Source organism: Cydia splendana, chromosome 8 (assembly GCF_910591565.1).
Source record: "Cydia splendana chromosome 8, ilCydSple1.2, whole genome shotgun sequence".
In the NCBI taxonomy this organism is placed as follows: Eukaryota; Metazoa; Arthropoda; class Insecta; order Lepidoptera; family Tortricidae; genus Cydia; species Cydia splendana.
Window position 1 is genome coordinate 1560717 of NC_085967.1, and position 14117 is coordinate 1574833.

The 14117-nt window shown below is 38.5% G+C and overlaps 1 protein-coding gene across 11 annotated transcripts in view; it reads right to left on the bottom strand.

Moving 5' to 3' along the window:
- LOC134792614 (disintegrin and metalloproteinase domain-containing protein 11) overlaps positions 1-14117 on the bottom strand; it is a 721926-nt gene that overhangs the window by 40879 nt on the left and 666930 nt on the right. For all 11 annotated transcript variants that reach the window (XM_063763848.1, XM_063763854.1, XM_063763849.1 and 8 more), the window contains 2 exons: positions 12257-12470; positions 5822-5994 (listed from right to left, as the gene is read on the bottom strand). In XM_063763848.1, coding sequence (XP_063619918.1) covers positions 5822-5994; positions 12257-12470 — 387 coding nt within the window. The remainder of the gene's footprint in view (positions 1-5821; positions 5995-12256; positions 12471-14117) is intronic.

Consider the following 14117-nt stretch of genomic DNA (forward strand, 5'->3'; position numbering starts at 1 on the left):
CAAATGTCTATTGAAATCTTTGCCCTCACTCCTGAATCGCTTCAAATGGAAATATTTGAGTTTGATGTAATGTATAATCTCTTTAGTGTACCATTTTGGATAAACGTATTTGGAATGGTATCTAGGGCGTTTTTTTAGGGGAACAAAACTATTGATGCAGGAGTAAAGTTTGGTATAGAACATTTCAGCAGCAATATCGACATTATTGGCGTCTAAGAGATCGGTCCAATCAGTAGCAGAAAGGGCCAAATACAGTGATTCATAGTCTGCCTTACGCCAGTCCCAGTCTGGACAGGAACTAGCGCGCGGGCACGGTGCCACCATCGGCAGCGGCGAACGTATGCCGCACGGCAGTGTGGCTGAAACCATAAGTGGCGGGTGGTATGCATCCATAGGAACTAACATTTCATCAACTCCCGCGTACACCGTGACTCTATTCCCATCCAGATCACTCAGCACGAGATCCAACATACCTCCAAGTTCATTCACAATGTTGTTATACTGAGTCAGCTTACAAAAATTACAGAAAATGTCAAAATCAGATTTTACATTAGTACTACACGAATTAAGATTAAAATCACCGAACATTATAAAACACAGGTCAGGATACATACATACTACATTTTCAATACATGTCAAAACATTCAAATATTGTTCGGCATTATAGCTTGGCGGCAAATATACAACACAACATAAAAATTGAATATTCTTAAAAGTAACAATAGCAAACAACAATTCCATGTCCAGCGTAAGCCCATCGATATCATGGAGAACACGCATGGAATATGGCTCCCGTATAGCCAGCAGCACTCCGCCCCAGCCAGCGTCGCCCGCACGGTCTCGGCGCGCGACTCGCCACCCACTGGGGAAAAGCTCGCCGTCGCTAACAGAGCTTGTCAAGAATGTTTCCGTTAACGCAATAATGTCACAACCACACTGGCTAACATTCATAAAAAACATATCTGTTTTCGATCGCAATCCCCGAACATTTTGATAATAAAACGAAAGTTTTTTATGCCGGGGGCGGGCCGCTGATGCGGCTGTTCCCCCGGCCCGAACGAAAGTTCTGTCGCCAATATTTAATACAAATTCCTTCGGCCCAGTTATTAGCTGACAGCACCAGCTCGGAGAACTTTGTGGGCACTCCAAGTTTAAAAGACGAATAGTTCCCACGGGGCTTAAGGGATTCAACCGTACACACATCACTTTCGCAGATAGTGTTCAGATGCTCACGTACTTGCTCCGCTGTAGTACCCTCCTGGACGTAGCACAGATGCAGTTGTTGCAGACGCTCCGCGGCAGATAAGAGAGTTGTGCCGGGCGGAGCCGTGCCGCGGCAAATGCCACCTTCGGCGCCCGCTCGACCCACTGTGTGTCCGTTGACTCTGCTACCACGTCTGTGTCCACGGTCGTCGCTGCCAGGATGGCTGCCACCCCCGGACACCCTTGCGGTACCATTACGACTTTGAACTCCATCGGAGGGTGTGTTTGACAAGACGTCCTTGTCACAAAACAGGACAGAGTCTCCTTCTAGGTCAGTATTTTTTACACCTTCCTGTGGGACATGTATCAAAGGGCAGCTGGCAGGCTTTTCAGGCGTGGATTTCGCTCCGTCGGAGAGTGCTTCACCTATTGCAATATCTGACCTTGAACCTGCTGGTGCGGGTTCTTCTGTTATGACAGTTTCCTCTGTTATCCGTCCCCGCTTCTTTGCCTTGTTTGCCTTCTGCTTTCGGACAGCGTAAGGGTCGCAGTTCAAACCTAACCTAACCCACTTTTCTAGTAGCATTTCGTTTCTGTAAGGGTCGCAGTGCTAACCTCGCCCACTTAACTGATAGGAGTTCAAACCTAGGTTAGGTAGGTATGCGGTGCGGGGTACGGGGGGTTGAGCGGGAGGGGCTAGTAATTTTGGCATCATTTTACTTTATTTGGTGATATGTATAAATTTTTTGGTAATCATAGTGGTTTATTTAGGTGAAAATATCGCATTAATTTGGTCTTCAAGATTTGGTGATCATTAATGATTTTTGGTGATCATTCAATATATTTGGTATTCGAATACAATTTGAAGTGCAGTCGTAATTAAAACGGTGGTACTTTTGTAATTTTAGGCCTTATTTTTTTGGTGTTCAGTAATTTTTTTTGGTTAGCATGATTTTTTTATTTAGGGTACCAAAGTATTTTTTGGTGGTCATTATATTTGTAGCCATTAATTAAACTAATCTTTTAAGTGCTACCTAAATGCCACGAGTTACCGATGTGTAATTATGATATACAGTTGCTGGTTTATAATCATGATAATTCATGGTAGTTATAATTAATGCAAGGTGAAGGTAATATAAAACATATTTATTTATTACAAATATATTACTTTTGTAATTTTTAAGCGCGCGGTTGTTTTATGCGATGAACGCAACGTTAAAGGCAATGCACTTCATTGTTTTACGCGGTAAACGAATGCGTTCAACGTTGCGTTTATCGCATTTAAATAACCCAACCACGCGCTTTAAACGCTGATTGAGATTTCTAGTTCAAGCATTCTAAAGCTATAAAAACTTTTCTAATAGGTACATTGATATGAGTCACGGTAACAGATCTTTAATCCATCGTGTACTCCAACAAGAAAACTCCAAAAATCCCTTCCAATATACCCTTAAACAGGCCCCCAAAATGTATCTATAAAAGCAATACAATACCACTGTTTGAAAACGAATCCCAAAAACGCAACCTATAACTCTTCTAGAAGAGAAATGACTAAGCTTAAACATAGGATCATACGGTCCAACCGTCTCTCGATTTCTTCAGGTTGCAGAGCACAAGATCCATCACAGCATAAACCTAAATGGCACCTGCATAAGGTTCAATTTACAACGTGAACTTATTGTCCTGATGGAACACATACGTTGAGAAGAAAAAGGTTGTATGCGGATAAGTCTATCAATGTTTATTGGTCGTTTATCTTTTGAAGGCTAGGAATCGTAAACGTAGAGTTCAGACGGGGGGTTAATCAGATTGTGCCGTTTATTTGCAGACTACACCGGATCGCAGCTCAGCTCTTGTTTGTATTTAGAGTTACACGTGTTTGAATACATCTCAATATTGCAGGCTGCATGCGGGGTTATGTTTGCAAGTCTAATTAAGCGGTTAACGAGTCTGATACGGGATTTAATTTACACTAGAGTCCGATTTTGTAGCCTTTCGGCGAAGGAAAACATATTGAGGAACAACACACACACACACACACACATAATATATTCACTGACAGAATATATATAAATATATTGATTGACTAATATTAACACGGTCTATAATCTTTAAACTAGCAGTAGCACCTACACCAACTCATAGAACTAGCTCCTAAGCAGCAACATAGTCCCTGGCCTTCCTTAGGATGTAGTATGTAGTAAATGGGAAAGAGGCATGAGTAGGAGAAATAGTTATAATGTTTTTGAAATATCATGCTTTAGGATATGATAAGTAGGACGCTACAACCGTTAAATAAGCCGGTCTGAAGATTCGTATTGCCTTGTTTTGTGTCGCCCTGACGCGTAAAGGTCAAGAATATTTGAACATGTAATTAATATAATTATACATTGTTTTGTTTTAAAGTGGGAGTTAAAACAGTCCGTAAAGTTACAGCTATAAAGACACGGTATCTTAATTTCCAACGTCGGCAACGTATTGTTATCTCAAACGTGATGTCTTTATAAAGTCGCCAATTTAAAAGACAATCTCGAATTAACATGAGTTGTCATTTTACGAGATTCAACCCATAACTTTTCATGGCAGCAATCTAGTAGTTGGGACGTGAGATACTTTCGTAGAACAACAGAAGGATTCGTTGTCACATTTATATACGGATTTGTCACAAAAAATGTTTCCGGATTATCCGTAAAGTTTTCGTATCGACTCGTTCCGGATCGCGAGATGGATGCGACCTGAACACGCCCATCGGGACCCTCACAATACTACGACAGCGCATCTATCAGGGCAAAGCTATTATTACCAGTCGCGTAATAAGCGCATTGTTTAGAAGAACCAGTATAAGGACGATTTTTCATCTCGCTGTTTTGTTACGGATCCGAATTTCAGACTTTCAATGGTTTCCTTAAGTTGATTCGCTCAGTGAGCAAGAGGAATAATCGTAATAGCCCAGGGTCAGGTGCCTCAGCCCGATATCGACTAAATCGTTCTAAATTATGACGCCACTTCCCCTCAGTGTCGGAAGCTTTTATCGACATCACATATCTAACTCCGAATTTGTGAAAATTAGTGCGATAAGCGTCCTGACAGCGCAGATACACGATAAATTATCCCCGATTCCCTGCCTAAAGTTTCAAATCATCTAACATCGAAAAGTCGACCTTAATTTACAACTCCCTCAGTTCAAATTGCAAATGCATCCGTTTCATAATTTGTGAAACTGGCAAAGCTCCTTTCATCTGGCAAGCAGATTCGTTTATCGCCCGAATTAAACTCTACTCGTTTCGTTTTCGAGATTAATTTCGAGCTGTTTAGCGCGAGCTTGGTTCTTGTCTATCTTGCAATTTCTTTGCCTCAAAGTGAAAAGGGTTTGGTAAGCAGATTCGGGGAATAAGGTGTTCGGCGTTAAATAAATTCACGGGTATAACGCAATTTGTTCAAAAGATTTTTTCGCTCGAATAGATAGTGGTTAGATTCGGCTCGCGTTAAAGGAGCGGATCAGAGGACAAATTAAATAAAGTGAAGGAATGATATGTCAATGTCGATTATCGTCAGCGACTTTTTTCTCTTGCCGTTGAAACAGATAGTGACAGCTGCCAAAACTTATTTGGTGTTGGAAGACAGATATACTTTTTATCTGTCGCGATTCAAAAGATAAATAATGTAAGGATGCTATTTAGAAGGACTAGTAGGTACCAAGTTTAAACGCTGTTGCACTCGGTTCAGATGGCACTTATATTTGAAAGATTTTTCCAAATGATGATTTGTGAAAGTTTCCGAAGTGTTTCCGAATAACTCTATCAGCACAACGTCATAATCGCAAAGAAAAGGTTCTAAGTAAACTCGATAAGAATATTTCCTCGTGAGCGCGCCTTCTTCAAGTTTCCTTCAATAACCTCGACATGCGTACAAGTAGCAACCCCTAGTTGACGGAGTTTGAACAATTTCCAATAGGAATGAAATTGTTTGTTCTGAACTTGGAAGACGAATCAAACGTAATTAATTTTAGTTAAGTAGAAACAATTGAGGTACTGCTGTTAACAGGGAGTAAATTAATTAGAAGAGCCCATGATTCTTTGGAAGTTACTTTCAGGGTGTTCTTGACGTAAACATTAAACAAGTATACTCGTGACACGTGACATAGACACATTTCTGTTTCTTGTCTTCTTTGTACTCGCGTAATAAGTTCCTGTTAGCTATCGAGCGTTAAATATAGCCGTTGAACTTAAGTGACGTGCGTGATGTTGATGTGTCACTTGAGTTGAAATAATCAAACAGCTAAAGTTAAAAATATCACTTTAATGACACAATAGTTTTCTGTTGCCTCGTCAGATTAGGTACAGGATTTGTTCCCCCGGAACCACCGGAATACAACCTTCGATCAGAAGTCGTACCACAAACTAGCTGAAGTACACAAATGGCGCGTTCTGTGTATTTTGTGGAATATATAAGAACGATACTAAAGTCAGTGTGTAGTGTCCTTCTAAATCTTGAAGAGCTTCCTCGACGTAAAGCCATAGTCATAGTTAAGTATGACGTCCGTAATGTCCTAAATATTTACGACCTAATGTCCTTTATTAAATATACCAACGATGGACTATCTATATAGTAAACTTACGTGAGAAGCTGCGTGGTGTCCTTTTCAATCTTGAAGAGCTTTCTCGACGTATAATCGTTGAACTTAAGTATGGCGCGTGTGATGTCCTGCTTGCGTTCTATGTCCGCCTGGTCCCCGCCCTGCCACGACTCGATGTAGACAAGGGATACCCGCGTGTTTAGGGTCCGGAAATACTGGGAAAGAAAGAAAGATACAATATTAGGATGTGTTATCTAAATCACATCACACATATACCTACAGAGCAAGGGTGTGCTCGACCAACAACCGAATTTCATAAATACAGAATTTTTGTGCAATAAGGCTGTCTCCGTGCTCGAGGATTTAAATATTTCATCATTTCATTACATTTGCCTTTAAACGCAAGTGGCAAATGTATGTCAATCAAGCCTAGCTACACATACCCGCGTGTGCCACACTATACTTGTATCCTTATTTATATCCTTAAATCAGAATCAGAAAAGAGGGATAAGCCCTCAACTCTTTTCTAAGGTACTTATACAAAATACATAATAGATAATTTAAAATCATTCAATAAATAATATAAACTTAAAGGCAATCGGCCACCCGTACTCCTAGCGAGGACCGATTGACCCTCACCAAATAGCAATATGTAAAAAAAAAATACATTTAAATCTGAAAAACGTGTTCCTGAGGATTCTCGCGAGCTCTAGTTATTACGATACGTATGAATCACATAGAGAATCTGAAATGAAGGAAACGGTAGAAAAATTAAAAGAATTAGAAGGCGCATTTTTTCCTAGCCTCTGCGCAAAGGCCTCTCCCCTTAATTTCCACGACTCCCGATTTGGTGTTTCCTCCGGCCAGTTGTACACGAAGCTGTCCAGGTCATCCCGTCATATCCGTTTGGGCCTGCCGCGTCCACGTCCCTCTACCGGCATCCACTTGGTGGCTAAGCTAGCCCACCTCTCTTGATGCATGCGGTAGACGTGATCGGCCCAGTCCCATTTGAGCCTAGCGGTTTTCTCGCCTACGTCAGCATGGTCATTATAAAATACATTTTAAAGTTAAGAGTTCATTCAAGTCAATTGCCCTTGATTATTGCTTATCGAAAAAATTTTTTAGTCAATTGATATTCTGGCTCCAAGTGAATATACTTGACATGGTTTGCGTCTCTGTCGACAATATAATTTCTTCAAGCAGCTCACTCACGTTTTGTTCTCCATTTCTTTGATCCCGCCACCTTTAACCATTCATTATTATACTCTTATTACAATCCCTTTGATGTTGAAAATAATGTACACCTCGATTACTTACACAATTTAAGGGCATTGGCACAAAACTTTGTCAGATAACGGGCGAAATTCTGACAGGCAACCCATAATCAAGCGGAGATAATGTAGAAAGTTTGGCACATGTTCGGAACATCTCTAGTCAAATAAGTTGCAGTGCGTGGCATTAGTCTTTATTGTGATCATAGAAGCAGCTATAAACGTGTGTCATGGATGTTTGTAGACTATTAAGGATTGTGCTGCGGCAGCGGTGCCCGCATCTAATGTATTATCCATGTTTTGGTACCTATATTTATTATTATCTTTGAAATCTGAGTTTAAAGCATGAGTCGGTAGTGACCCTGCCTATGAAACCGATTACGTTCCTGTCATAATTACGAAATTATGTCATAAGTATTGAAATAATTAGGTACCGTAAAACACTATAACATTGCTCTTTCAACATATGAAAATGAAAATGAAAATGAATGAAAATGAAAATGAAAATGAAAAATTTATTGATAACAATTGTTACATGTCATTTTTTATCATATAAGTGCTAGTATTTGTCTAGTATATTAATGTGCATATACCTGTAAACACAATCCAAATTATATAAATATAATTAATTGTTATAATTAGCAATATAGGTGTCTAAATTATTTTCAACAATGAGAAATGTAGTCTATATAGTAATATACAAATGTCATAACTGTCGTTAAAAGTTATTTTGAAAGGGCAATGTTATAAGTTATTTCGCTTGTACTGAACTGTGACGCGGTGGGCAAAGTTATGTTGAAAGGGCAATGTTATAGTGATTTACGGTATACAAGTCACAGTTGTACGGGTTCTACTGAATAACGTTTGGGTTTTCCTCTTAAATATATAAGAAACTAAAGGCGTCTGGGTCGGAAATTAAGTGTTCGGCGTTGGTAGAATTTATATGAAGGGCATATTTTGGCTTATTTTCTGCAAAAATAACCGTAATCAAGTTTTGGGAGTAACGACCGAGTCTTGACATCTTTATTGAATGGACAAATGATTGATCGGAGTATATAAGTAATTATTTCTTCGTCATATTTACATTCAATAAAGTAGATTTTCTAGGACATAAATTAAATTTTAGGAGATCCATAAATACAAGACTTCTTGTATAATTTCAAAAGTCCATGCTTGGCTAATACAGAGATGTTTTTATAGTATTTATGCATTTTTAAATAATGATTTAATGGGATTTGATTGTGTATGACTTCGACTTTATATTTATTTTATTTTATTTTGTTTTGTTATTGCATGAGTTGTTAATAAGACTTTAAGATTGTGATTTATGATTGTATTAATACTTGACATCATTTGTTATGTGTTACCTACATAACAAATGATAGGAAATATTTGTTTGTACACCTGTAAAGGTAGAGTCTTGGTGAGTCCGTGAAATATTGTTACAGTAGTAATTACTGGCAATGTAACCCATTTCTCACAAACAATAAAGATTATGATTACGATTATGATTATGAAATATATAATTACAATTGAAGGGTTTGGGCTTGGGCTTACCATGGTCGGGGACTTTACAATTACATACACCTTCTAATCTCTTCGATGATGTATGCAGGTTTCTTCTCGATGTTTTCTTCACTGACAAGACAACTTCATCTTACGCGACAACAATGAACATTTAATCCAACCTCAATCATCCAGAAATTAATCCGGTTAATAGAAAACAGCAACTTAACACATTAAAAACTCAACTCTATCCATATTCTTGCATACAAGCCACACAATAGTTCCATCTAACACTTTTTTATTACTTATTTCAAAGAAGCGACCTATTCCCGTTACCCTTCCATTTATTAAGGATATAGTCCAGATAAACTACAGGAGTGGCAAAAAATGCACAGTATACGGGAAACGGAACACGCGAACTCGCCATTAGTCGACAATTCAAGGTATAGACCAGAGACGGAAGGCCTTTGCAAAGATATCTTTATTTCCCTGAGGTCCCAAGGGACTGAGGATTGTGAATAGCCTCCTTTTTAGGGCAACTTCCTTCATCTATTACACTCTACCCTCAACCGACGTAATATTTTTTCGATGTGTTTGTCAACTTATGAAATACCTACATGTATACATTATATGATAGGTATCTTAAGAACTATGTTTGTTTCACGCACTAAGATTATATGTACCTACATAGATAATAAACTAATTTAAGTAAAAAAAGTAAAGAAATAATAACAAAACTATGTTAAATACCTACCCTCAACTCAAAACTAAATGTTTTAACCCTCTAACGGTGAATATAAAAAAAATTACACGATCCAAGCCTCATCGCCTCCTTAAAGTCCTAAAAATTCAGAATAAGAAAAAAATAACAAAAGGATGATGTTATAGGCTGATCATTTTTGCCATATACAGTCGCCATAAGATATATAGGAGCGGCCAAGGTGTTCACAATATCTGAACACGCGCTCTAACGCCCTGACAATAGAGGCGTGTTCCGATATTTGTGAGCACCTTGGCCGCTCCGATATATCTGATGGCGACTGTACATAAAATGTATAAGTAATGTGCCGTATAAAGGGTTGCCTGGGTTAATTCCCAAGCTTCTATACTTCAAACCAGTAAAACACTACGCAACTACATTCCTAACCGTAAAATTCACAGTCGAGAGACAAAATGACTGGAATTAGCATGCAATTAGCTTTTGCACTGGAGCTTCGGGCCTGATTAACCATGCGGTTTGAGACAGACACATGATTTCCTGGCCTGTCATAACATACGACTGATTCGAAATTCGAATTGCAGAAACACTCCTATTTCACAGAGTTAGGTGTGCACTTTTTCGCCCCATTTTATAATTTACTAACGTCGATATTGTGTAGTCGGGTAGTTCCGAAAGGGAAAAACACTAAAAAAAGTGGCGGATAGTTGTGAAAAGGGACTTTTGTTACAACGGAGTGAACGGAGTTTGAGAGATTTTGATGTGATTTTCGGGATTATCCAATTGACGAAATCACCCGAATATGCCTAACCTACATTGCCTAACTTAAAGATGTCATAGAAAAACGGAAACATAACAAAATGATGTATTTAAGAACAACATATTGTTTAATCAAAAAACATCATTAAAGCGACTACATTATAATCGCAAAAAGTGACCATCAATCCAATTAATGTCGATGCGAATGAATTACTTCTGTTACATCTAAAATATGATTGTGTTTATCCTTGACCGGCACACAGTACATTATGGTAACTTGCCATAATAATGGCAACACTATATAAATACACTAATCTCACAAATCCCCATTTACCACCGTCTGCCTTCATCTAAATTTACATAAAACAATTCATCATGTGCTATTGTTTTAGGTGTGCAAACATCATCCTTACACGTCAAAATAAAATGGTCCTTCGTAATGCCGAGCCGGATTAGAATAAGTCGCCGTTTGTTTGTCCCTAAGTGTCACTGGTGATGTTTTGGGTGAATGTACTTTTTTTTATCCCTTTTTTTAAGGTTTCTGGGAGTACGGTTTATAAATAATCCACCATGGAAAAAAAAAATCGAAATCATCATCATGAGGCGTGTAAAATCTTGACAGATAATTTATGCAGCGTCTGTATGTAAGGGACAACGTCTCACGTGGCTGTATAAGCCGATGAGGGACCAGCATTTGTGGCAGCTGAAGAAGAGAGCCACGTCGGTAGCAGCTTCAGGTGGATTGTGACTCTTTGCACATTTTTGGGCAAGGTCTTGGAACATTTGAAATAAGGGTTGGTAAAATAACGTAAAACACTTGGTCATTCTGTTAAATTTCGTCTCATTTCTGCTAAAAAAATACAGCAAGCGAGTATTGATTTTTACTGCGAGTGCTAATTTTTATTATCGAGCAAGTAAAAGTCAAAAATCTTCTCTGCTATTGAATTTAAATTACGATTCCAATTTTTAATTTTGAGCGTGGCCTTATATAAGCTCAACGCCCACGAAGCTTTCCTGTAGCATAATTCAACTTTGCCAGCAGCAAGCAATAAATTATGTAGGATTAACTATAAAATTGCAATGTTTAACTACATAGTAACGAAGTAAAAAAGACGTAAGAGAAGTTAAATTATTAGGGTTGAAGAATACATGTCCAAAATTTAAAGCATACCACATTTGTATAAAGGAATGGAAAACCGCTGCCTATCCTCTCCCATCGGCAGGCACTAAACTTTTTCCATCCCATACGCAGAAGCAATTGTGACCCCGGCCTTAACGCTCATCCCAACGGTTATGTGTTCACTGCAAATCGAGCGCTTACACTATAAACATCATATCTCCCCTTACAATATTTCGAAACATCAACCCTATTTTGTACACGTTAAGGTAACCTTTTCGATGAGAGAATTGCGCAAGATATGACTGGGATAGTGAGAGGCTCCAATAGAGCCCTGGACATAGAATCTTGCACGTAATGTGTGCGATGACAGTTTGAGGTTGTAAAAAGTCATCTTTATAGTTTAGGTTACATTCTAGCCGTGGAATAGGAGGGCTTAATGGCATGCCTGGACAAGTTGGCTTTTAGATGAACCCTTTCTAAATGGTTAAGAGCTGAATTAAGCTCTTAGAAACGATATTATGTTTTTGCTTGGTAGCTAAGTAACACAACAAGGAATCTTTCTATGCCTTCTTAAAAGGACGGTGAAAGACAGCTTCCCCGAAACGTAGTTCCCATTTTCCTCTGCAGACATTGACAATATACCATTTGATGAGTGTTAATCATAGCTATGCCAATCATAGATATCAATAATAGTTCTAACTCGATTTGAATCTGTCCTTTTTAAAGTATCAGTGAAATAAGATTTCACGTGCCCTAAATCTGGCACGAAAAGAGCACTAGAAAAAGCCACTGTCACGGCACTCAAGTACCAATAACAAGTCAATTGTTCGTGAACAAAGTCCACTCGAAGTCGCAAGGTCGTGGCGTCGCGCCAGCCATCGATCAAGTCTGTAACAACGTTATAAAACCTAGGTGACGGGGTTTTTGTGAGGTGGACGAGTATAATGAGGCGTTTGGGAGTTGTAAGGTTCCTTGAGACATTTGGAAATTTAATGTGTGTTTTTTATGATGTAGGAGGCAAACGAGCAGTCAAATCATCTGATGGTAAGCAATCACCATCACCCATGGACACTCGAAACATAAGAGGAGTTTATAATACTCACTAAATCAGCGATGTTGGCGACCTGTATGGCGTCATGCACGACTTCTGAGCGCGTGCTGCCGTTCCGTCGCTCGAACATCGCGCGGTCGATCACGAGCGCCGTCTCTATGTACTTCGTTGTCTCTCGAACGTCTCTTCTGCGTCGCTTCAGCTCCCGAAGACCGGCGTCTTTCCACCACCGCCAGTCGCCCTCCTTTGAGCGGGGCGTTCTTTCTCTGCAAGAGGAAAAATAAGGATTTAATAATCTCAATCAGAACTTGGACCTGTATCGCTAGTTAGTATCCAAGACGACAAAATTTTAATGTTTTCGGTGTTTGTTTCATTCTCATAAGAAACTTGAGTAATTTTGAGAGTAAAACCATCATAACCAGAGTCAGCATCATGATACATTCCATTGCCTAGGCATAGACCTTACATAAAAGTTTAGGGCAAAGTCTTCCCGCTTAATGCGGATGACTAGATTTCATCACACGTTTTCTCAAAATATTTTTCCTAATTATTATTGATTCACTGACAAAGTATTAAAGAACAGCGGTTAATTTGAAACGCGTTCTATCCATTCAGATCTTTTGATTACCCCATATTAGCTCAGCATATTGACATTACCTATTTGAACCTCCAAAACTCCAATGCACACGTTATTATGTATTAATTCTCAGAACAACGCACGCCCCAGTTCACTACAATGTCACAGAAAGAGCTATAACTATTTAATAGTATATTGCACATATGACTATGTTCTATTGAACTATGGTGCAGGCAAGTTGGGATTGTTCTGTTATGTCAATTGCTTATCCGAACCAACTCTACTAGTTTAAGTTTGGTCTCCAATCTCGCATGGTAGTTACGTGACGTGAGGTCAGCTAATATTGGTTTGGTCTATACTAGAGCGAGAATCGGGAATAATGCTAGGAACTATTTACCGACGAAACATCATGAGTTATTAAAAAAGTTTCGCGTTCCGCCAAACTGTGGGTGCACAGTCGCGGTCATAAATATGTATGTATACACTTTTTCATTCATGTCATTGGGTGAAAATGAGTATTTTTATAAATATGTGCTTGTGACGATACATTGATTCTGTTGCGTATCATCGTTGCTCTACTTACATTTTATAATGTTGACATAAGTGTTTTAGATTAGACAGCATTATGAACATTGGCTGAAGTTTTAATAAAATAAACTATCTCCACTTCATGTGCCACTATTTTATTTTATTGATAAAAATGTTTAAATATAAAACCAATGCGTCACGAAACTTAGACTAAAAGCAATAACAATACTTATAACAGCAACAATTATAACAACAATAATAGCACATTACATTAGCATAGACAAATTATATTGGAACAGTTGAGCACCTATTAGAGTATAGATATCATGTGGGTTGTCATTTGATTACTTGTTCAAAGGTCTTCAGTAATATATTACAAAAAAAAACATAAAACTGTTAAATAAATTGTATGCTAGCTTCTAAAGCTGTCCTTTTAGATATCCATCAAAGAAAATGTATCAGAAAATAGCTTTCTCTGAGATGAAATTTCTATCAAACGATCCATTTTCTACTATATGTCTCGTGAAAGGAGAGTTTTATTTTAACCTTTAAAATATATAAAGTATATTCTTCGGGTATGGCGGGCGGTGCATTGAGGCGGGTGTGGCAATTATGACACGCTTAGTTCTAAATTCAGTAATGAATACAACTGCGAAACTTAAGCCCCATTTAGACGGTTCAAGAACTTGCATGCGATTTTCGTTACATTTCGGTGTTTGGTCGATCGACTGAATTCATTGTACCTACTCTGTAGTTATCAATGTATCGAATACTGCAATCAAGTTCTTGGACCGTCTAAATGGAGTTC